The 26,258-nt window shown below is 41.1% G+C and overlaps 1 protein-coding gene across 2 annotated transcripts in view; it reads right to left on the bottom strand.

Moving 5' to 3' along the window:
- The window catches only part of klhdc8b (kelch domain containing 8B), a 169,681-nt gene that overhangs the window by 25,450 nt on the left and 117,973 nt on the right, over positions 1-26,258 (bottom strand). For both annotated transcript variants that reach the window (XM_069169182.1, XM_069169184.1), the window contains 2 exons: positions 25,239-25,403; positions 18,447-18,671 (listed from right to left, as the gene is read on the bottom strand). In XM_069169182.1, the coding sequence (XP_069025283.1) occupies positions 18,447-18,671; positions 25,239-25,403 (390 nt within the window). The remainder of the gene's footprint in view (positions 1-18,446; positions 18,672-25,238; positions 25,404-26,258) is intronic.

Here is a 26,258-nt window from a genome sequence, read left to right as displayed (position 1 = left end):
TCCCAACTCCTTCACCACGTCAGAGTGGGGCTGACTGTGTCGACTATTCAGGACATGATTTTAACAGCTGTATGGAGGTGGTGATGTCATCAAGCATCAACCATCAGTGATGTCATCGTTGGTTTGTGAACGTTATGAATCCTCCAGTTCAGATTCTGTCCGTCACCATCTTTGCTAGTTCGGAGCGGTTTGGAGCAGGAAGTGACCATATTTGGACGAGCTGGGGGGAGGAGCCAGCGGTGGATCTGACCAATCTGATTGGAAACCTGACGATACTACGTCCCGCCCACCGATAGCTGTAACCTGACTGCACCACAGGCCTGTCAATCAAACAGACACGCCCCCAAAAACAGGTCTTCTTGAATCTTCTTTTCTAATGAATGAGGGATTATTTTCAGATGGACCTCCAGAAAACTAATAAGAAGGAGTGACTTTAGCTAACAACACCGAGATAACTGATGGACACATTTTATTCACTTTGGATTTGATGAGAGAAGTTGAATGGGAGTCTATGGAGCCGGAGGCTTTTTGGAGCCGACCTCTAGTGGCACTCGCTGGTATTGCAGCTGAAGACACTTCTGGATCGGCCTCATTGACTGTAACTCATTCCATGACTGTAACTAGAACTTCTTTGAAGTAAAGAAGGACAAAAAAACCTAAATGATGTGCAGGTAGATACCACCTGATGTAAGTGAGAACTATGTTGTGTTGTTACATGAAAATGAGAGTGTTTGTGTTTATGGTGTCCTCGTTCACATCATGAAGACAGATTGAGTCCTGGAGAAACTGAACGGGATAGAAGCACGAGGTCGAAGAGCAAAAAGTCAACAAATCCCCTCTGACATTTATAGTCATTCTGAAGCGAGTCTGGAGTGGGATTGATCGTCTGGTGTCAACACTCGTGGAGGACACGCTGCTTTCACCAGCACAAGGTCGTTCTGAGGAGCTGCAGAGGTTAAGAGGTTGTCTTCAGGTCCATTGTGCATTTCTTGGTGTGACCTTGAGTGCTTGGAGCAGCGCGTCAAGTGTTTCTTCAAACCTCCTGGTGAAACCCTGACTTCGTCTGACAGGATATTTAATCACTCTCCAGTTCTCCTTTTACCTCGACAGACCTGTCTCTAACAGCTGAGTCAACACCTCAAGGTCACGACAGATATAATGGTTTCAATGTGTTTTACACTTAAGTGTTATACACACGGCCATACACTCATTCCCAGTGTCTTCGTCCGTGTGAGTGTTTCATTGAAAAGGCGCACAGCTGCTGTCAAACACTCCCAGTCACTGTCATCGATTTCCTTTGCCCTTGCAATGAAATGGGATTCACGTCACGAAGGTCACAAACACTTTTCAGCAGTTGGAGAGCCATGTTAACCTAACACGTTAATAATGAGAGCTCATCACAAAAAAACAGCAATTAGCTTCTTATGCACCTAATGGAGGTGATACTTTGGGTCCTTGTGCAATTACACTCTGCCAGGTTCGATAGGAGTAATCACTACTTTAGATGTCAGCTCTTGATGAGGCACCTCGTCCATTTACGAGCTGCATTTTGAAGTTTGTTTATTCAGTGAAGGATACATGCTGCATTAACTCGGCTTTTTTTTTTTACTTGGCTGTTTAAACACAAGGAAAATGAAAAGCCCAGTATCCCAGCAGATTTATGAGAAATGGCAATACTGTTGGAAAATAAATCATTGACAAAAGTTTGGTTGTTTTTAGTAACAAAAAACAATGATTTGATTAGGGAAGGTCAATGGGTTTAAATAAATACTTGGGTAAGGCTAGGGAAACATGACTGGGTTAAATAAGATAAGATAAGATAAGATAAGATAAGATAAGATAAGATAAGATAAGATAAGATAAGATAAGATAAGATAAGATAAGATAAGATAATCCTTTATTAGTCCCGCAGTGGGGAAATTTGCAGGAATACTTTGTTAAGGTCGTAGACCTCTGTCGTCATGGAAACAATAATAAACACCAGGGATACGGTAAAGGTTCATCCTTGGATAGCCCTATCGTTATTATGGAGTTAATACCAATGATTAACCAGACTTTGGTATTAAAATGTACATAGATGAATAAATCATTATATTGCTATCCATAACAATGTTATGTGTAATAAAATGGAATGACGCAGGAAAAGATGACTGAAAAAAAAAACAGTACAAGGCAAGAAACCGGCTGATTTCACTTAAAGGTTCAACCTCCTACCGATGAAAATTACAACCCTGTTTCCAAAAGATTGTATTTGTAAAATGTAAATTAAAAAAATAATGCATTCATTTGCAAATCGTATGAACCCAAATTTAATTGAAAATAGACCAAAGAGATCCTTTGGGCTAAAGAGGAGAGGGACCATCCAGCTTGTTATCAGCTCAGTTCTAAAGCCAGCATCTGTGATGGTACAGGATGCATTAGTGCACATGGCATGGGTAGCTTGAACATCTGGAAGGAAGCATTACTGCTGAATGAGATATTCAGGTTTTGGAGCAACATATGCTGCCATCCAGACAACGTCTCTTTCAGGGAAGGTCTTGTTTATTTCAGCAGAACAACGTCCAACCACATTCTGCACGTATTCCAACAGCATGGTTCTCTAGTAGAAGAGTCCGCTGATAAACTGGCCTCCTGCAGTCCAGACCTGTCAATCATTGAAAACATCTGGAGCATCAGGACATGAACAATACAACAAAGGAGACCCTGAACTGTTGAGCAGCTGGAATACTATATCAGGCCAGAATGGGACCATATTTCACTTTCAAAACTCCAGAAACTGGTCTCCTCAGTTCCCAAAGATTTCCAGAGTGTTGTTAAAAGAAAAACAACACAGTGGTAAACATGATCCTGTCACAACTTTTTTGAGACGTGTTGCTGCCATCAAATGAAAAATGAGCAGATATTTCACCAAAAAACAATAAAAATGTTCCTTTTCAACATTTGATATGTTGTTTTTGGTCTATTTGCAATTAAATATGGGTTTACGTGATTTGCAAATCATTGCTTTCAGTTTTTATTTACATTTGACACAGTGTCGCAACCTTTTTGGAAACGGTTGTACAATCAAATGGGTTGGAGCATGTTGATGAGTTAGATTATCGCCCTCTGAATGTAAGTATACAAATTATTTTTTTTACCAAACTGTAACATTAAATATCTCCTAATGGGTAGAGATAAACAGCTCTCTGGAGCCCTTCACAGCGAGGTTGTTGCACTACAGAACAACAGAAGTGGTCACCGACAGATTTCTCAACTTGTAAATGTTCCTGTAAGCACCGTCGGGGCGATTATTCACAAGGTAGGTAGGTAGGTAGGTAGGTATATACTTTATTAATCCCCGAGGGGAAATTTTTTCGCCACAGCAGAATACATACAGAAGCAATAATAGAAACAATAGAATAAAATAATAGAATAGAGTAATATAATAGAAAAGCAATACAATAAAATAGCAGTAAATAGCAGTAAAAAATATAAATATAAAATATAAAATGCACAGTATATACAGTATATATACAGTACATTATATATCTATATATATTATATACAACAAACCAATAAACACAGTCAACATATATATATATGTATATATATACATACAGTACAGTATATATCTATATATATAATATACAAGCAACCAAGAAACACAGTCAACAGTGTTATTGTTATGTGATGGATTTTGCCAGAGGTGAGTTATTGTAAAGTCTTATGGCAGTGGGCAGGAATGATCTCCTGTATCAGGAATGATCTCCTGTATCTGGAATGATCTCCTGTATCAGGAATGATCTCCTGTATCGGGAATGATCTCCTGTATCAGGAATGATCTCCTGTATCTGGAATGATCTCCTGTATCAGGAATGATCTCCTGCATCAGGAATGATCTCCTGTATCAGGAATGATCTCCTGTATCTGGAATGATCTCCTGTATCTGGAATGATCTCCTGTATCTGGAATGATCTCCTGTATCTGGAATGATCTCCTGTATCTGGAATGATCTCCTGTATCTGGAATGATCTCCTGTATCGGGAATGATCTCCTGTATCAGGAATGATCTCCTGTATCAGGAATGATCTCCTGTATCTGGAATGATCTCCTGTATCAGGAATGATCTCCTGTATCTGGAATGATCTCCTGTATCGGGAATGATCTCCTGTATCTGGAATGATCTCCTGTATCTGGAATGATCTCCTGTATCAGGAATGATCTCCTGTATCAGGAATGATCTCCTGTATCTGTCCTTGTGACAGCGGAGCTGGAGAAACCTTTTAGAGAAAGTGCTCCTCACACAAGTGGGAGAACATCACTCCACCATTAATTGGCTGCTCACAGGAGCTCCTCGACACATTTCTGATCACTGGAAGAAAAGTCACCTTGCTGATCATTTTCAAAACTCTCTTCCACCACTTTTTAAGTAAAGACTTTAATTCACATCCAGATGCACTGCTCCCACTGTTCATGGACTGCGTGCCATTATTTTCCAAGGATACACAAAAACCACACAAGCCAGCTCATCACAAGCCTCCCACTTCAACTACAGTTTACTTCAGTGTTTATAATGAGATCAGTTCAGCAGCAGCCTCATCCACCAGCACTGAGGAAATGTTCTGAACATGGCTTGAACTGACATGAGTTTTGGTTTCAGCCTTCTTAGCATAACATATGGCACTGAATAATGAATCTATGTCCTATTTCCCTCCTTCCTGCCTCACTCATCCTCAACAGAGATGCTCAGACACATCTGACCACAGCTGTGGATCTCCACCGCAACGACAACCCAGGAAAGTTTCTCTCATCATTACAGCACAGAAATATAACATCATCACCCACCACTGCTGAGAGGCTTACCTCAGTGTTTTGATGCTGAATACTTGATATATATATAGATATATATATATATATATATATATATATATATATATATATATATATATAAGTGTTCTCTGCCAAGTGGGCTAAGTATTAATTTGCTATTCAAAGCAACATGTTTTCATGAGGATCTTTATTTAAAATGTTGTATTAAATTAAAATGCAAAGACAGAGTTTCTTCTCTTGTTCAAAAATATGAAGCATGGAAATTAAAATTCTACAAAATAAATTCCCTATATTAAATAATGATCTGCTTATCTCAGAGAATACTACTTTTAAACATCAATAACAGACAGACTGCAGGAAGCGTGTTCTCCGCTGTATGTGTTTTTCCAGTCGTGGTTTTGCAGCTGTATCTCAGTCAATCTGTTCTTCATTACAGCAGCTTATTACTCGCTGGACATTTAAACTGAAGCTCTCCGTCTAGTGAATTTCACGTATGTTTACAAGCTGTTCAGATCTGCTAGTTACGTCAGCTTAGCAGTTAGCGGCAGTTTCTCTCCTGCTCGGTGTGCTGTGTTTAGTTATTCTTCTGCGTCCTACAGTGATAATGGTACGAGTTATGAATGTCGTTTATTTGTCGATTTGCCGTGATGGAAGCAAGGCTTCGAGGACTGGAATAAACTTAAAGAGTTGTGAAACGCAACATCAAACTTTATCGATATAAACGATTGTTATCTACAGTGTGTTTGTTTAATATCGGCCCAGCTCGCTTGCTGATACTAAAATGGAGAACGGAAAACAAAAAAAGGCAGGTCGATTCGAGGTGGTGTGGTCAGCAGAGAAAAGGATTTCTGAGTGCGCCGTGAAACTCCGCCCACTGCTTGCACAAAGCTTAATGACCCAAAACATTTGATATTATTATTAATATCAAACTTGTCGTGTGTCTAAATCGCACAAAAAAGGCACAACCTCGGGTCCTCAGCAACACCGAGTTTAAAGCAGGTCGGACAAACGGTTATTGAGATATGTGAAGGAAGAACAGAGACAGACAGACAGACAGACAGACAGACAGACAGACAGACACCTCTGGAATTATACAGATACCATAAAAACAGAATTTACTACTTAGCCTCATGTCAGTGCATTATGAGGCACACACATACGTAGGTAAATACACACACACACACACACACACACACACACACACACACACACACACACACACACACACACACACACACACACACACACAAATGCTCCCAGGGGTCCTTTTCTCTTCTTCCTGTTGCAGAAACGTCCGAGACAATAATAGTCTGAGAAGTAAGCCGGTCCTTTAGTCACCATTTTAGAAAATGGATACGTAACGATTATTCAGCAGAGAGCATCATTGTTCTCAACATAATTACAGTTGTTTGCAGCACCTGTCAGATGGCGGATCGGTTAAATATGCATGAATATAATTACCATAAAGCTATGTGTTCATTTAAAGTACGGAGCACGGTCAATGAAACACAACTCCACTCGGTAATGAAACTCATTATCAGCATCAGCTGATGAGGGAAAGTGAAGGAGTGAGAGTGAGAAAGCAGGAGAGGGTGAGTGAACAGAATAAAGGAGAACCAGCAGCTTTGGATCGGCTGCTTTTCTTTGATATTTCACTATTTTCATTTCCTAATCAACAGCTAAGAAGCACAATCATCATCAGTGTTGACACGGGGGCAGATGCAGCGAAATGTGGATTATTTCCAAAGAACGCCATGAAAATCTTGTTTTATTTTACTAGTTTTATTTATTTATGTTGCTTTATTGTAACTGAAGAGACAATATTTATTCACCTCTTCACTTATTCCTGCAGCGATGCTTCATGTGTAAAAACATTTCAAGGGTGTTTTTCTGGCGTAATCTTCTGCTCCTGGATGTGAAATATGAGACCACAGCGAGCTCACGGAGGACGGCGGTCAGAAGAAACTGTTAAAGACTACAATGAGAAAGCGAAGACATTTAAAAAGGGAGAGGCCAAGGGAGGTGGAGGTGAGAGGAGGAGGACGGTGTGAATGGAGAGGAGACACTCTGGAACATTTCTTGAAAGTAAAATCTTTCCCCACTCACACATAACGGACACGACGAAGGTGTGATCGGATCACAAGTGGTCAGATAAAGTACAGCTGTGAACGCACTGAGACCTGATCTGCTCAGACCACATCCAGAGGAGGTCTGGGACCAGTCAGCATCCATCAGTGATGTCATCAACCATCAGTGATGTCATCGTTGGTTTGTGAACGTTATGAATCCTCCAGTTCAGATTCTGTCCGTCACCATCTTTGTTAGTTCGGAGCGGTTCGGAGCAGGAAGTGACCATATTTGGACGAGCTGGGGGAGGAGCCAGATGTGGATCTGACCGATCTGATTGGAAACCTGAAGATACTTCGTCCCACCCACCGATAGCTGTAACCTGACTGCACCACAGGCCTGTCAATCAAACAGACACGCCCCCAAAAACAGGTCTTCTTGAATCTTCTTTTCTAATGAATGAGGGATTATTTTCAGATGGACCTCCAGAAAACTAATAAGAAGGAGTGACTTTAGCTAACAACACCGAGATAACTGATGGACACATTTTATTCACTTTGGATTTGATGAGAGAAGTTGAATGGGAGTCTATGGAGCCGGAGGCTTTTTGGAGCCGACCTCTAGTGGCACTCGCTGGTATTGCAGCTGAAGACACTTCTGGATCGGAACCATTTTACATTCTGTGTCGGACGCATGTGGTCATATTCTTTAAGCCGTGTTTATCTGTCCTTGGCCACATTAAAGGCGCCTACGCAGCTTACGTGAGCAATGAGCAATACAAATAATTGTAGCTCTGTGCGCCACATTTCTGTGTTGGTATCTGACCCGGTGCTTCTACATGTTCCTAATGTTTATTACGCTCCACTCAACCAGTTCTTACACCTGAAGTTGTCTGCCTGATCTTCTTAAATGTTTTTGTTATCAGAAAAAAATTATTTTGTGATTCTACTGAACTGTACAGAAAGCAGGAGAGATTTGCCTGCAAACTCCCGGCTATAAGTCAGCTGATTAGTGAATTAAAACACAAGCTGTATTGTTTCACCGAAGCCTTCTCTGTTTTTTTAAAATTATTTCTTTTTTATTCGTTTGTCTCGTGTAATTTCTGACACACATCAGACCCACAGCTGTGGAAGAGCCGCTGGCAGTTCATTAATCCACAGCAGCAGAACTCGACGTGCTGGAACAATTAATTCATCTGACCCGAGCCAATCGGGTCCTGACGGTTCAAATTGAGAATTACAAACTCACTGAACTGTTCAGACATTTACCGATGTGAAATATGTCATTTTAACCGACGGAGCATTAAAATGAGGCTGTAGTGAGCAAAGATATTCTATTTTGTTGAATGTTGGTGTTGTTAGCTAAAGTCACTCCTTCTTCTTAGTTTTCTGGAGGTCCATCTGAAAATAATCCCTCATTCATTAGAAAAGAAGATTCAAGAAGACCTGTTTTTGGGGGCGTGTCTGTTTGATTGACAGGCCTGTGGTGCAGTCAGGTTACAGCTATCGGTGGGCGGGACGTAGTATCGTCAGGTTTCCAATCAGATCGGTCAGATCCACCGCTGGCTCCTCCCACAGCTCGTCCAAATATGGTCACTTCCTGCTCCAAACCGCTCCGAATTAACAAGATGGTGACGGACAGAATCTGAACTGGAGGATTCATAACGTTCACAAACCAACAGGTGACCTCACTGCTGGTTGCCGCAGCAACACATCGACTTCACAACAAACAACCTGGTCAACACTTCCAAAAAGACTCCTTAAAAAGAATATCCTCTACTTCACCTCCATGATTCCCTGACTTCTTATCAGGAGAAAACACAGTCATACTGATTATAAAGGTTCATCCACAACAAACAAACAGAAAGTACAGTCACAGTATTACTGTAAATGTTACAGTTTATCATGCTGTTTTGCTGCGGTGACAATTCATAATCCATGTCCCAGAAAATGTGACAGATTCACATGATAGGAGTCTTTACTTTTTTCGACTGGGTTTTAACATTTTTTTTCTCGGAAAACTTCCTAAACAGGCGTAAGGGTTATAATAATCAGATCCCCACTGGGAGAGGTGCTAATAAAATGTAAAAAGCTTAGCAGAAAATTAAGAGGGTTAAAGCAGTGACGGTGAAAAGAGGACAGGGAATAAGAGCTATGAATGATGGAGACTGTTTTTCCAGGAATTCTGGTCTGTCATTTATTTTGTAACACATTATTAAAAGTTTAGATTATCCTAAATTATGCACATCTCCCTTTGGAATAAATTGTATTTTCTTCCAGTTCTGTTTACCATTTTGTATTTTCATATAGTGTCATAAACAGGTCAAAAATGTAAACTTGTCCAATACTTTACTTTGCTATTTCTGTGACACTAACGATAATCCCAGCAGACTGATTGGACATTTGCTCAGAGCTAATTAGAGGATGATTAAAATGGTAAAATATTGGCCAGTAAACATCAGCATGTTGGCATTGTTACTGTAAACACTAAATCCTGGGTGACCCTGCTGACAGCCACAACAGCAGCAGCTGCCACATAATAAAGTCTTTTTGTTTTCATGAAGTCAGATGTTACAGAGGCTGCGATGAAATAATGAAATGGGATGCAGGTTGTGTTTATGCATGAGGATGTTCTCAAATCTCTCCATCATCTCCAGTCAGTTACAACCAGTCTATATCGGGATGTCTCACATTTATTTGAAAATGTTATCAAGTCTCTCACACTAGAAACACCAGACACACACGCACTATTCAGATGAAGGTGGAGAAGACGTTCTACAGTTTTGCAGTGTTCTGCTTGTAAGTATGCGTTTGTGAAACGACTTCGGTTTAAATTCAATTTAATCGGGAGCTGCACATCATTACTTTTAACAACATCGGTTGGGTCAAAAAGACACGGTATGAACTTGAATGGTTTATATTATTCTTGTTTGTATTTGAAATATCTGAAAATGTTATTGTTGATATGGAACTGCAAACATATTACGTCCTTTAAATAAACATTTTAGGACACGATGCATAACAATCAATGATTTGATTTAGATTTTTTTTCTCAGACTCATGTGGATCAGCATGTTAAAGGAGTGTTTATGCCACAGAAGAATAATCTGGTAACCTCATACACAATACTTATATTATTGAGTTTAGTCTTGAAACGGGACATAACAGCAATAAACTGAAGCTTCTTGAGTTTGGTTTATTTATCTGTTCTGAGAAATTTTTTCAAAGTTAACATAGATATGATAATAATAATAATAATAATAATAATAATAATAATAATAATAATAATAATAATGGCCAAAAAGGATGTAAAATTGCATATCCTTAATCAGTCCCTCCAGGGAATCGCTATGGCAATAATTAACGCAAACTCAAGCAGTCTCTGCAATATTAGCGGAAGTTTGCAATTGTTTTCTAATTCCTGCAATTTTTCCGCAAAAATGTCATCAGCTGATGTAGTCGTTGTTTCTATATTACAGTCACAGACTTTGAGCCTCATGGTTCTCTAAGTTTAATAAATAGATTTAAAAAAATATTTCTGTAGTGTGCAGCATGATGATCATCACAGGAAGTGATTACATACTTATCCCTTGTCTGGTAGTGCTTTAAAAAAAATAGCAATTTCTTTCTCAATTTGAAATGTTTTTCTAATTCCTGCAATTTTGTGCAAAAAAACTAATTTAAAACTCCACAAATTATAACGACATTTTTGAGAAAATCCACCAAAAAAAAATCTAACATTTTTGATCGCAACAATCACAACAAAACTGTGAAATCTTGGAAGGACTAATTGATTGAAAAACATAAAACTTTAATGGGTTAGGACCATCTGAGCACCTCAAAAGATACCCATAATGCTGTGCAACTCTACGAAAGAAATGTTGACATCATAATTAAAGTTCATGCAGGTTTGCTGACTCTGAACACAGCAGCATGGCCTTTAAAAGCAGCTGTGTTATCGTGAATCTTTGGCACCATAACGATCTGCCGGAGCTGCTGCAGCTGGTTTAGTAGGTGATTCCATATCTTCCACAGAGCAGCAACGCCCTCCCACTGAACATCAGAACATCCATTAACCCTGCGTGGCCTCTGCTTATTTCACTGATACATACATGCTGACGTGGGGAACATTTAAATGCAAATCACTGTGATTAAAACACCTGAGTGAGTGCAGAAAAACTGGACAGGAAATGAACCTGTTTAGTTTTAGTGAAGGTACAGTGAAGGTCTATGAAAGACCATAATCACACAGCAGCTCTGTCGCACACACGTTTAAAGGTCCTCTGGACATGTGACCAAACAAACCTCAGCCTCTCAATCCATCCGACCGACTCGCAGGTTTTATTCTCATGTTTTCTGCCTTTTTTATTCAACATTTCCACATCTTCTGTCTGCTTCTGTTTCTCCAGCAAGACGAGGGTTCTGCATATGAACAGATTTCTGTTGCTCTCATTGCTTTTATCTTGATGTCTCTGCTCTCGTAATCTAAAATCTCTGCGTGTCAATCGGCAACACAAACAAACAGCGATGGCAAGCAGTTGAATGGAGATAAAACATTGAATCCCAGGTGACGACAGAGATGCAGGAGGCAAACTGGAACACTCAAACATGTATGTGACCGAAGAACACAACACATGAACACACACACACACACACACACAAAGCAGGTACTTGAAAAAGCATACAAGTCAAAAGTGTGTATGAGATGTGAACACTCACATTCTCGAATACTTGCTTTACTTCCAACAGATCAAGATTATGGGGAACGTTTGGAAATTGAACTCGTTGCACCTGACGGGATTTCAGACACTCAGAAAAAAAAAAAAAATAGAAAAGATGCTTCAGACCTTTGTCTGAGAATCAGCACATTTTTTCATTGCATTGCAATCCAATCCTAATAACTAATTGAGCCCACCTTTCTTTTCTTTTTTTAAACTACACATATCGTTCGTTCACAACTTCACGCCTGTGCAGATCCAGTGTAGTAACATACCATAAGCGAAGGAAGAAAGGAAGAAAAAAACTGAGAAAGAGCTTCTGAGAGCTTCGACTCACTTTCTTATTGTACTACTTTTCCTATATTTGCATGTTAAGTCTGGAGAGACTGGTTTAAGATTTGTCAGAGCCTTAAAGACAGGTGAAATAGTCTGTAAACGGTTGGCAAAATTTATAACATTTGTCTTTTTGTTTTTTCAGAGAGAATTACATTTTCTTTAGTTCTAAGTGTATCATTACATCATTCTTTGGGTGTTAATGTGTTGGTGCAGTTTTCTGTTTCTAGTTGAGTGAAATCAACCTTCATACAAATGATATCATATTACAGTCCATGTCAGTTTTACCAATGTTAGAGTCTATGATTCCAAGAATTGCCTATATATCTGTAGAGACCTTCACAACAGCCAGTTCATATTTCTTAGTTTCCAAACACACCCGTAACAGTGTGAGCATGTTTACATCAGAAAACATTTTTTACTTTCCTCTTTTAGAGCCAGAAGCTGAATTTTACACAGAGTTGACAAAAGATTCAGATGGTGTTTAAATTACAACAAGAACAGGTCATTTCTGCAGTGATTATTCCTGTGGAGGAGGCGAAACATGACTCACATGCACACTGACGACTGACAAGGTATTAAAATCCTCTGATCTCCGCTGGAGAAATAAATCCCATCTGAAGGAGCCTCGGCTATAAACTGAAACACGAAGACCACGAGCTCCATAAAATCTCCAAGGTTTCCTCTCCTTTGCTAAAACTCCTGCACATCACAGAGGAGGTGGACGGATCTGAAGCTCGAAGCTTCCCTGCCTCTCCACTGTAGCAGCTTTCAGCTCATTGTTTTGGTTTTCTCCAGCTTTCCTGTGTTACACCACACACACATTTTGTTGTATTTTCTTGGAGACCTTTCGAGTCTGGTGAAAACAGAATAAAAGATGAGATTGAGATGCATTAAACTAACTGCGAGGACGCACAGAAGCAGAAGGCTGCGCTGTTATTATGGATGGAGGTTAGACTCGCTCCGTTGACACATAAATGCCACTCACGCAGCGCTGGATGCTCACCGGAGGGGAGAGAGCGCCATCAGTAATCCCCACATCTGCACACACCGAAACACTCGCTGCCCTCCAGCATCTGTCCGTACGTTTCTATAGAAACACTCCTGGATGTTTACTGAGTCTCGCCCACAAAGAAGTTACACACTTTGAGAAGGGAGATGCCAAAAACTCACTTTTCATGGTTTAATTAATGTATCTAACAACAAGCAGCTAAACAATCCAGAGTTCATTTGTAGATGATCTAATCATGCTTCTGCACACGACACAGACTCAGCTGGCAGCCAGGGCTAAGTTCTACACACAACTTCAAATACTAATTTTATATTATATTTCTTAACAAAAGTAATATAAAAATACTGAAAAAAAATATTTAAAAAATAGTGCAACATGAGCACAAAAATATGCAACAATATCTCACAAATAATACAAAAATACGGCCAAGGCATCTCTAGCAGGAGAAAACAAATCATACATTTACAACACTGCCCTCAAAAAAGTGTTCGTAGCTTCAGGGCTGAAAAAGTGGTTCCGATCCAGAAGTGTCTTCAGCTGCAATACCAGCGAGTGCCACTAGAGGTCGGCTCCAAAAAGCCTCCGGCTCCATAGACTCCCATTCAACTTCTCTCATCAAATCCAAAGTGAATAAAATGTGTCCATCAGTTATCTCGGTGTTGTTAGCTAAAGTCACTCCTTTTAAGGCTCCTCCCCCAGCTCGTCCAAATATGGTCACTTCCTGCTCCAAATCGCTCCGAACTAGCAAAGATGGTGACGGACAGAATCTGAACTGGAGGATTCATAACGTTCACAAACCAACGATGACATCACTGATGGATGATGACATCACTGATGGATGATGACATCACTGATGGATGATGGTTGGGTGAGACACACGTGTCACTTCTGCGGTGTCATCTAGAGAAAAGGTTTCTCGTTTGTTTTTCCCGGGAAAAGTATCTGTGATCACGTCAACTGTATAATCATAGCAGAAACCCGACGTCAGCGCTGACTATATTATGTCAATAATTCAACAGGTGCAGGTTTCTATCTACGTCTCTGTTTCTGTCTGAGTTTCTCGCCCTGAACGAGGGTGAACAAAAATAATGTCCCCGCTTCTTGGTTCTAACTCGTCACATGTCGAACCTCAAACGTTCAGTCACTGATGGTCAATGTCTGAGAGACACTGGGTAGGAAACAGGACTGGCAGCAGCAGTGCAGCGAGGTCGCTTTCACACACATTCAGTGGGTCGCAGACGTTCATGTTATTCACACAAAGCGTTCATATCTTCAAGAGAAAGCCTCTCTGCCACCGTTCGGTGCTTTAATCGATCCATCCAACAATGAGCAGCTCTACCATCCAGACTTCATTACACACAGCACGCCTTCAATTATCTCAATTTAACCTCTAAAATCCCACAAAGCTCTTCATTCATGTTTTGTCTCTTCCACTTTTCTTCTGCATTCTTCATTCACCGCCTGACATCAGATCAGTTCACACGCCTACTGTAATGTATTCTTCCTGATCCCGTCCGGTATCTACGTGCACCACAGACTCCACTTCAAGCTCCTTCATTCATGAAGTAGAGCTGAGAATGGTAAGTTAATAAATGAAAAGGATATTTGACCGATTAGTCAGAGCTCAAATCGACTGTAAAACTGTAAAAGAAATGGATTATTCTGCTCGGTGATTTGATTTCTCTCCCGGTTTTCTTGGTTTTTTTTCAAAGTTCAAACTCTCTCTTTTCTTTTCTGCAACTCTTAAAAGTCACTCGGGCTGAATCGAATCACGACTCATTGCAGAGAGCTCTGAGCTGCAGCCATCTGTTTATCTATCTATCTGAGACCGTGAATCATCACAGTGAGAGTGGGGATATTTTGAGAAATTGCCTCGCAGTATCTAACAGCTCTTAAAGCTCCGGAGGACTGAAGAGATTCAGTCTGTGAAGATACTCGAGATGAGAATACATTTAGACAACGTTTCAGTCACATGTGGTGAAATAAAGAGCAGCTGCTCAGTGAATCCGTGTTCACCTTGACGTGTGCACTCAGTTCTGCTTCATGCCCACACATTGAAACCAGTTACATGATCGGTCACTGCTCATGGAGGCACCGGTGCTCTCCATGTGTTTGGTTGCAGTGATGGAAGGACTGTGGTCACGGTTAAAACTCTGTAAAACACCCAAACACAATCTTACGATCGCAATAATTAACGCAAATTCAAGCAAACTCCACAATATTTGCTTGCAATTCTTTTAAATTCCTGCGATTTTTCCGAAAAAAAACCCCACCGTCAGCAGAAGCTGTGCTGAAAGCATGAACGACATACAGTATGTTTTTTCAAACAAAACTTACTTTGTTACCAAAAATAACAAAACAATCAGAAAGACTCTGCTCCTGTTTTCATCACCAAATAAAACTCTGGAGGAAACTGGACCAAGAGGAGAAACAGGAAGTGACGGGGTTTGTGGGAAATGTGGTCTTCACATTAAAATGATGTGATTAAATGTTTGTGATCAAAGGCAGTGAAACATACGCGGCTTTTAGGAGCTTTTAGGAACTTTTATCTCCGTGGTTCTCTAAGTTCAATAAATGAATAAAAAAAGATGAGAACTAAAATATGTGCAGCATGATTATTATCACAGGAACTTATTATTGTTTATCAGAAAGTTCTTCAGAAAAAAAACAAAAATTCTCCACTCGCAAATTATTTTAATTCCTGCAATTTCACTGCAAAAAACTCACTTAAAACTTCAACTTTAAATTTGTAATAAACAAATTAAAATGAAATTTCTGAGAAAATCTGCCGTAAAATCAAAAAATTTTCATCACAACAATCTAAAAAACAAACAGCATTTTTCTCCATATTTCATACTCTACTTGATTGTATATATTTGAGTCTTTTGACTGGTCCTGTGATTCATGTAAAGTATCTTCTTCTCGGATCAATACAGTTCTCCATCTGTCTGTGTATAACAAGTGCAGACTTTCCCTCACGACCGTTAACTGTCAGCTGTAACGGGGCTCTTATGAATCGTCTGATGACACGTTTGAATCATCGTCTCTCACGGCCAACCGGCAAACACATCTCTGCTGCTTTATGTGTAGAAGACGAGACGACCGACGTAGTCGGCTCAGTAACGTACGATGGAAGTCAAACAAATCAAACAGCACTGATGACGTTTCTCTGACACCGTGAACTGACTGTTGGATGGAAGAACAGCAGAAATATATGAGAGGAAATGTTTCCATTATCACACGAGACGCCAGCGTTCAATCAGCCCACTTACACATAAAAAGAAAACCATATTAATCCCTTTAAATGGATTTAAAAAGATTGTACTTTTTAAAAAAAAAACCTATCTGGAATCATCAAACATCTCCTTTTAACAACATGTAGATACAATTAGAGGCCGATACTGTTTGAGGGAGGAACGCTCGGTTCTGTTTTCATGCTGCTTGAAATGGGATTGGAAGCAGATGTTGTGGTGCTGGCACAAAAGTACAAAATAATCATGTGTGATAATTAAAGATAATCACAGCCCGAATCGTCCTGGAGTGGTTCGTTCTGATTCGGCTGCTGCTGCTGAGGTGTCGGCTTCATTTCATATCTGCATTTGTTCTGTTCTCTGCAGCATCATTTGGAGCTGTCAGCCCTGTTGGGGAATCTGCAGCATCATCATCTGCTCTGATCTGATCTGATCTGATCCGACTCAGCGGAGGTTTAATCTGCCCGTGTTTGGGTCTGATGATGAGCACAACAGATCGTGCTCTCCTTCTCCGTTCAACGTGCTCCAGGCTGGGTTGATATACATTGTGAGGAATTATTCTGGGCTGCATACAAAGAAGCTTCTCTCCTCTCATCTATTGAAATGGAGAAGAATTAACTATGCAGACTGTCTGGTCTGTAAAGTTGATTTCATCACTCAGCTTGTGAACCAACTGAGAACATAAAACAACTCAAACCAGCCGCACTTCTGCAGAATGAAGATGACGAGGACTTAAATTAAATATGAGAATTTGTAAAACCACACACGAGAAACAGAAACTCCTGCACACCGTTACACAAAGACACCGTGAATAATTAGAAGAACAATGCCTGTATTTACTGACTACATCTCTACTCTAAAATAGAACACTTCAAATTTCACATTTTGCTGTGCAAAATTATTCACTTGTTATTTATACGTTGTCAGATATGATTCTGTGACTGTTGTTGTTTCCATAAAACACAGTTCACTCTGACACATCATGAAGCTGTGTTCCAGATGTTGTACTTGTGTTCCAGATGTTGTTTTTGTGTTCCAGATGTTGTACTTGTGTTCCAGATGTTGTACTTGTGTTCCAGATGTTGGTCTTGTGTTCCAGATGTTGTACTTGTGTTCCAGATGTTGTACTTGTGTTCCACATGTTGGTCTTGTGTTCCAGATGTTGTTCTTGTGTTCCAGATGTTGTACTTGTGTTCCAGATGTTGTACTTGTGTTGCAGATGTTGTTCTTGTGTTCCAGATGTTGTACTTGTGTTCCACATGTTGCACTTGTGTTCCAGATGTTGTTCTTGTGTTCCAGATGTTGTTCTTGTGTTCCAAATGTTGTTTTTGTGTTCCAGATGTTCTTCTTTGTATTCCAGAGGTTCTACTTTGTATTCCAGATGTTCTACTTTGTGTTCCAGAGGTTCTACTTTGTATTCCAGATGTTCTACTTTGTATTCCAGATGTTCTACTTGGTGTTCCAGAGGTTTCTACTTTGTGTTCCAGATGCTGTACTTGGTGTTCCAGATGTTCTACTTGGTGTTCCAGATGTTCTACTTGGTGTTCCAGATGTTGTACTAGTGTTCCAGATGTTCTACTTGTGCACTAACTCTCTACTCTGAGTACATCAGTGTGTTCTCTGTCAGTACAGAACCATCAGAACACTACAAGTTCCAGGATGAATCACTCAGAACGCTACAAACAAGAAGAAGTGAAACTCTGGACACTTTCCACCCTAAACGGTCGCCATCTTGGCTCCGGAGAGGAAGAGGCGGGGCCACCGAAGTAAAGGATTTTCAAATTAGAAGTATCTGAGGAAGCTGCAGCTGTTCCTGAACACAAAGTGTTTCTTTTCCACTGCTGGACAGAAGAATCAGTGTTTATTGAGTGTTAAACAGAGGACACAAAAACACACTGATTTCTGGGTAAAATAATTAAAGCTGCAGATATTTTGGAGGCTGATGTGTTCACATGATGAGGTCATTTACACTACTTCCTGTACTACACAATAAGACATGGAAGAGTACTATTTGTTAGTGTACTGAGGGAAGTACATCATCTGGAACACAGAACAGGCTTCAGGTAAACAAATGTGACTAAATGTGGGCTCGTCATCTCTTTACACTGGGCCAGTCACCACTGGCTGTTTTGGTCCATTCAATCGACCCAACTTGTTCAGCATCTCTCCAGGAGAGCTCCATGTGCTGATGGCCGACACCACTGAGTCCTACCCTGAGTCACAGCTCACTGCACAGTTATGGTGAAGCACCTCTTACCTTGCTCCACGTCATACTCCTCCATGGTGCTGACGAAGTGAGGTCTGGAGTAGAAGTTGTGGGGCCCCGGCTGCTGGAGGCCCCCCAGGCTGAAGAGGCTCCGCTCGTTGGCGGTGCAGAAGGAGAAGGCCCTCCGGCTGGGGATGCACGGGTAACGGGTCCAGCTCTTCATCTCCAGGTCGAACGCCTCCAGCGCTGTCACCGGCATCTTCCCCTGACGGCCCCCTGCAGGACGGGGGAGGAAGTTCAGACACGTTCATGATGATATCAGAGCTTTACATGTCAGCAGAGATTGTAGATCTGTTTACAGGGATATGAGGGTGTAAAACCTCTTGTGTATTATCATAAACACGTGGCATCTCCATGTACCTGCTCATTCATGGAATACATTTCCAGGGATGTTAGCGTGAACATGAAAAGCAGGAACAAATGTACATTTTCTTCCTGTTTGTTCTTGTTTCTTTTCTTTTTGCTCGCTCACTCCTGTCAGAGTTTTCTTGGCATTTATGTCAGAGTCTGGCGACGTTCAGACCAGCGCAGCAGCAGGGTGCTCCTCCAGGAGGCCTGTTTACTTCCACAAATCATTACTTAACCTTGTAAAATAGGAGTACAAGGAGAAGGCATGGGGATGAGAGAGAGAGACGGGCAGTGAGGATGTAAATGATGGACGGAGCGGAGGCGGAGGGCAGCGATGGGTGTTCGAGGGGTGGAGGATGAAAAACAGGACAAAGGAGGAAGAGGACAAGCAGCAACCAGGTATCACGGGCAAAGCGTGAAATAAACACGCCGGTCCACCACAGAAAAATGTGAGATAGTCACGCTTTGCGCCGTCTATGTGTGAAAGTTACACGTTTTCCTATAGTGGACTAAAATGAAACCTACTGCATGCTTAGAGCCAAGTGATTTACAGGAAAATGAAACCTTTAGCAAAAACTCGTGGTTGGAGTTCCGAAACAAAAAACAACTCAAGTAAAACTCGTGGATAAGAACCTCATTGTCCCGCATGGCAGTTAATACCGCCAAGAAATGTCCTTTTGTACTTGAAGCGGTGATTTCGATCCCATGATCCTGCGTCACATGATGTTTACGTGCGTGTAAGTTTCACACTTTCAAAACGTGTAACTTTCACGCCTTGACTGACCAAAGTGTGTCTATTTCACGCTTTGCTGTGACACCGGGTTGCAAACAGATGAAACGGCAGCAGGGAAACTGTGGAAAGAGGTAACGCAGGGAGGAGGGGAGAGTGTGGAGGAGGGAGAGAAGAAAGTGGAAGAGGGTCAGCTGGAGTGGGTGGGGCGGCATCAGATCGATAGCAGCAGCGAGACAAAGAGTCGAACTGAGTGGGAAGCATTAGCGGTGAAGGGAAAGGAGATGTGGAGCGGAGAGAAGGGTTGATTGCAGCAGGATGCGCTGCGTATCATCGGATAGTTCACATTCAGTTTGAGTGTTGCTTCAATTCTCCACAGAGAAACAGTGTTTGACAGCAGTATGAAACACTGGCAGAGTGATGGTGTACAAATGATATCTGAGCTGCAGTCGCTCCTTCAAATTCAGACCCTCATTCGTAAAAGTAGTCAAATATAATCATCTCTGTAAAAGAAGCTTTAAAAAAGATGGTTCAAATTTTTTTTTTTTTTTTTTTTTTTTTTTTTTTAATAAATAAAAAAAGCAAACCATACTAACTTGCGGTGTTTCTTTCAGTGTTACACAACTTTTCTAGTCTTTTGTCTTTTTCAACTTTTTTGAAACATGTTGCTGCCATCAAATTCAACATGAACATACGTTTTTCATTAAACAATGAAGTTTATTCCGTTTTAACATTTGATATAATGTCTTTGGTCTATTTTCAAACGAATATGGATTTACACGGTTTGCAAACCATTACATTCTGTTATTTACATTTTAAACTTCTTTGGAAACAGCATTGTAACATTACACCTGCTAAACATCAACCTGCACTGTGTTGTCAGCATGTTGTTATGTTAGCATTAACATTTAGCTGAAAGCTGCTAGCAGAGCTACAGTACATACTTTTAGTATTTCAATGTTATTTACTATTGTATAAGATTTTAAGCCAAAACAACAAAGCAAAACATTACTGGATTTTTCTCCCAACTCTATTCACCACTCACATTCTCTTGCTTATTATTATCATTATGACCAATGTGCTAGCTGCTAATGAACCAGGTTGTGGCTGCAAATGTAACAAAAACTTTATAAAAATCTGCATATTGTAATTCAAGTGGTCTTCTGGACCTGGATGCACGTCCCTCCAGATATTAAGCTTCATTCTGTTGTGGAAAATCCTCTAGAAAAAGTTCTAGCATTGGAGAAAACCAGGAGACACTGAACACCCGAATCAACTCCCCCCCCACCGCCACCGACGAGACAAACTGTGGGCAACCAGGGCGAAGCAGCGCCGTGCTGAGGTCCTGAGTGGCGGGCCGACCCCGTATAAAAGAAACACGCACAGCAAAATGCGAGATAGCTACGCTCGGCTCTGTCTCGGCGTGACAGTTACACGTTTTCCTGTCGTAGAGGAAAATGAAACCTACTGCATGCTGAGCCATGTGAATTACAGGAAAATGAAACTTTTAGCAAGAACCTGTGGTTGGTTGTTTGTGACAAAAAAAAACCTTGTTTTGGATCCACCTCCTGGATTCAAACCTTTTCATCCCACGTGACAGTCTGTGACTCGCGTGAAGAAAGTGAGCAGGCGAACTGCTGCGTAATGATCTGTGCGCTCAAAGGAGAATCAGCTGTTTGCGATGCGTTTGAGGTTGTTATTGCAGATGAAAGCAGCAGCTGTGAAGACCAGTTTCTGCTCAGTGCTACACGGGACAAGACTTGTGTTTGTGGTCATTAAGATTCCCTCTCTTGTCTTTGCAGCTCCAGAAGCAGGATGTCCTACATTCCCTCGTGCAAAAGATACTCATGAACCATGTGTTTTACACTCATATCATTTTGCCAGCGAGTCCACTGTTGATTGGGAACAAACAGAATTTGAATCAAACGAGTTGAATCACCCAGTGATCCGAACATCTCCCCGCGTGGAGCAGCAGCTCAAGAGGCCGCATGAAACGAGCGAGCAAGGTAGAGTTTCAACATTTCATGTACAGTAGAGCAGATGTCACACAGATATGACACGACGTGACTGAGAGAGACAGAGACGAACAGCAGAGACAGATAACGACCTGGATTTTCAGTTATGAAGAAGCAGAATAAAAATCCAGTTATTCTCTTTGCATATCACTTGAGTCTGCGTGTAACATGACGTGATTTAACTCCGAACTAAATGTGTGTCTGCAGGACGCAACGGCTGCAAAAAAACAAAAACAAACCACTTGCAGGAAATATCTTTCCATCTCTCTTTGCTTAAGTTTTTTAAGAGCATAAAAACACAGATACAGGTTGCATGCCATTAGAGTAAAAGTCTTCTTTGTCGTAGTTTGCTGGTTCGATACCAGGTTGAAAACAGCTGCAGCAGTAACAGTGCATTTAGCTGCTTTAGTCAAGCTACAGCAGCTTGCAGCAGTCACACACATTTTCTACAGGAGATGCACATTCTAGTTATATATTCTGGAGAGGAAGTCTCTTTTCTTTTCAAGTACCTCCACTAGTCCAGCACACCAGTTTAAACTGCAGATGTGATTCCAGAGTTCCTCCATTACTGCTTTAAAATAACCTCACTGGTGTCAACAAACAAATCCAGCAGACACTTTAAAAAACAGACTTCTTTGTAATGTCACAGTCTGTGAAATTTGTATTTCATGTAGTCAGAAAAAAGCAGTAAAATCTCACAGATGAAGACGTGACAAGTTTGATTAAATGGTTCAGCTGCTCTGTGCTCGAAATCAAATCTTTAGACGCATCTATGAGGCCTCTTCAAGGTCAGTGTGACATTTACAGATAGTTTGCTTTCTGGCCTTCACTCTCATGTTTGCCTGTTTCACATATAACAGTCCCTCCTTGAGTTTTTTGGTGATTGTTGCAATTAAAAAAAAAAAATTTTGTGGCAGGTTTTTATCAAATATTGCGATTAATTTGTGTAGTTTTAAGGGTGTTTTTGTGTAAAATTGCTGGAGAAAAATGTGATTTTTTTTTTTTTTTTTTCAAAGCACTACCTGATGAAGGAATAAATATGTAATGACTTCGATACAGCAGATTACAGCCAGCAGCCAGGTAGCTTAGCTTAGCACAAACGCTGAAAACAGGTGGGCACATTTAGCCTGGGACAGTTTAATACAAACAAACACGCTTAAAAACTACATTTTGCTGTTCTGCAATGGGTTATGAGTCAGAGATGTATCCCTATTTTATGTATAAAGCACTACACTGACTGTCTGCTGTTTCCTTTCAGCCCTTGAGTGTAAATTCATCTAAAATCCCACAGTGGAACAAAGAAGTGGTGTCCATCACATGCTTTCTGCAAACGGTCCAAGAATATGTCAGCAGCTGATGATGCAAAATCATGATGATTAAAGTCCAAAACCTTTACTCACTGCTCACTATTGAATGTCTGTTATATAGGCAGTAGTGACTGAGTAATTCTCTGCTAAACATAGTAACTTCCTGGAGACTCCACTGATTGCCTAGCAACAGCTCAGAGTCAATCCAATCAATCTAACTCTCCATAAATAAATGCATTTTTCCTAAATTAATTACTTAATTTCCTAAATTAAGAAACAAGACAATAATATATCAACAGTATCCAATCCATATCATTTGATTATTTTTACATGCTTTCACGTCCAAAAGTTGTCATTGGTAGAATTTAGAACTGTTGATGTTTTCAACTGGATGAATGAATAATTTTTTTACACACAAATCAATTTTTTTGAATCTTTATCTGCAAAGAACACTAAATGTTGTGGAGTACAAATTGCAATATTTCTTTAAGTACAAAGTACTGTAAAGCTGCATTTAAATGCAGTACTGGAGTAAATATACTCAGTAACACTCCACCACTGTGACCTGATTCTGTTTTCGGTATTTGCAGCAGCTCGATGTGTCGTCAGGTCTCCGTCTACTCGCTTCACGTGTGCTCCCGTGTTGCATCATGTTGAGCTCTCAGGAACAACGAGTCATTTTGTGCCTGTGGTGGAGAGTGTGAGGACAAAACACTGATATGAAAACCTGCTGATCTCAGGTGGTCCTGGATGAAACAATCACAACCTGTCTGCCTCAGCTGTGGTATGAAATTCGAACCGTCTGCTGGCAATAACAGCCAGAACAAATGTCACCTCTGATCACTGACGGGAAATAACTGAACATCAGCTATGAGCACAAAAATGTCCTTTTTCCTTTCAGACAAAAAAACGTCTTTCAACTCCAACTCAGTCTGATCAATATTGTACAAAAGAGTGTGAGACGCTTCGGACCGCAGAGACGCGTTGGTGTCGTTGCATCCGTCCATCTCACAGCCCTGAAACGGCCCGCAGATAAAGACAGAGCTGAAAGGCTTCCGCTGAAAACACTGACACGTCCCCAGACTCACGGCTCTGTGGGAGGGTGTGGAAACAGAATCAGACCAGGACGACACTACAATCACAACTTTTATGGAGAGCAGCCAAACTTGCTGCTGTTGTCCTTTTTCTCTACTTGATAGAAGCGCTGAGTGTGAAACGGAGTTCAAAAATGATTCTGCAACACCGAATCCTGCTGGCGTCCTTCAGGAAGAGACCGAATCCCTGCAGTGAACTCTGTCAGGCTGCGAGTGAACGTGTGAGACAGAAGAGACGGTTGAAGAAGGAAGAGAAACTCGGAATTCTCCTCTTTGGTCCCTAAAAAGGATGAAAAATTCTGTATTTCACCTTAAAAACAGGTGATTTCAACATCAGCAACAGGAAGGAGGATTACAAATGCTGTTAAATATGCTATTTAGCCACAGAAGTGTGTGACAACAACTCCTGGTTACCGTTGTCATAGTAACTCAGCATCACTCTCTAGCAGCAGAAGGGCTTCTTTGTGAGAACACTTCATCAAAGTTCAGAATAAAAATCCACAGCACAGACGAAGGTTTCTCTGATTCAGATGTTTTAGTAAGACGACAGTTTTTCACACTGCAGTGAATAAAATCAGGTTTCATTCTGTAATTTCAATGTAAGCACCAATATTTGTTTTTAATAACTAATCTGATGTAAAAACAATCATTATACCAGATAAATTCTAAATGTGACATTATTTATAACTAGTTTACTCCCTCTAAAACCTGACTACATGTAACCTGTAATAATATCTAATCAAATTTGAATGTCAAAATATAAGACAGTAACTGTTTGTTAGGTTCTTTATCTGTTTTTCTATGACTGTGTTACTAACGGATGCAGAAGGTTCATATTTTACTGGGCATGTGGTTAAAAAACAGGAAGAAGTCCGCTGAGCGTCTCCCATCTGGTCAGAAATATTAACTTAGAGCCATCGACAGAAACATTTGGACATAACGCCTGAAGAAACACTGATAGATTTGACCTCCCAACAGGAACTAAAACCAGACTTATACAGTGAAAAGGACAAATGTCTGGAACTACCTCGTTAGCAGGAAGGTTAAAAACCACGTTACAACACAGGTCATAGAGGGATTACATGAGAAACAGAATCAAATAAAACTCTACAAGTGTGAGTAGGAGGTCAGTGCACGCCGACTTCCTCCCAATGACCCGATGTTAAACAGACACTTGTTAAACATGGACAATATGTTCCCTTCATTTTGGGTCAAAGTGACGAACATCTTTTCCAGTCCGTTGGAGAGCTGTGGAACAAGCTGTGATGTAAAACGTTGGGCGTTCCTACCCATCATGTAGATTTTGTTTCCTCTGAGGAAGGGCGTGGCTCCGTAGCGCGGCGTCGGCATGGAGGTCAGCGGCTGCCACTGGTTCTTCTCCGGGTCGTACACCCTGACCAGGGCCTGCGGCGTGGTGTCGGCTCCCATCCCCCCCAACGCGTACACCTTCCCATCTGCAGAGACACGCAGGACAGACACAGTGTGTGTTAACAGCTTTTAAAAATCAGCTCTTACTCCCTCAGTGCAGTAATGTGGTCAATAGAGGAGTTGAACATGAGGTGAACGGAGGAGAAATATTGCCAACACGTCTCCAAACAGCCGGAGAGGGCGATGCATCGACATGTCCTTTTGTCCCGCCGCTGTCACATCGTCTCACCGTCTCATCTGTCAACAGTCGACCAGAACAATCTGCAGTATTTATGCCCGGAGTCCAAGAAATTTCTTCACGACCCCCAGAGAGGTGATTTTACCTCAAGGACACACAAACATCCACAAACTACTGCAGACTCATTAGAATATGTAGAAGAGATGCTGAGCAAGCAAACTCAGAGATATACTGCAGGGAGAGGAGGGGAGAGGGAGGAGAGGGGAGGGGAGGGGAGAGGAGAGGAGAGGAGAGGAGAGGAGAGGAGAGGAGAGGAGAGGAGAGGGGAGGGGAGGAGAGGAGAGGAGAGGAGGAGACTGATGGAGGAACAGAGATAGTAAAGTAGGACAGAGAAGAGAAGATGAAACAAATAAGTGGTTTGAGGAGAACAGAAGAGATCAGAGATACAGATTAAGATCTCATTAACTCTGAAAGATGTGACAACTTAAACGTGTTGAAACAAGAGAGACTGAAGCTGAGAGACGAGGAGGAGGAGGAGGAGGAGGAGGAGGAGCTGGGGGGGTGATGGTTCCTGTCACCCCGACAGATGAAGGATCCACTGAGCTGTGACTTCAACTGTGAAGACTGAAGCAACAATAAATCTGTGAGCTCGTCAGTGATGAACATCAACATCTACTGACACTCATCTTTCCAGTGAAGGATA

The sequence above is a fragment of the Embiotoca jacksoni genome, unplaced genomic scaffold, assembly GCF_022577435.1.
Source record: "Embiotoca jacksoni isolate LCO1_2020_lvr unplaced genomic scaffold, fEmbJac1.0.p SCAF_43, whole genome shotgun sequence".
Taxonomy (NCBI): Eukaryota; Metazoa; Chordata; class Actinopteri; family Embiotocidae; genus Embiotoca; species Embiotoca jacksoni.
The sequence above is the reverse complement of the archived record's forward strand: the minus strand, read 5'-3'. Positions and strand labels throughout refer to the sequence as shown.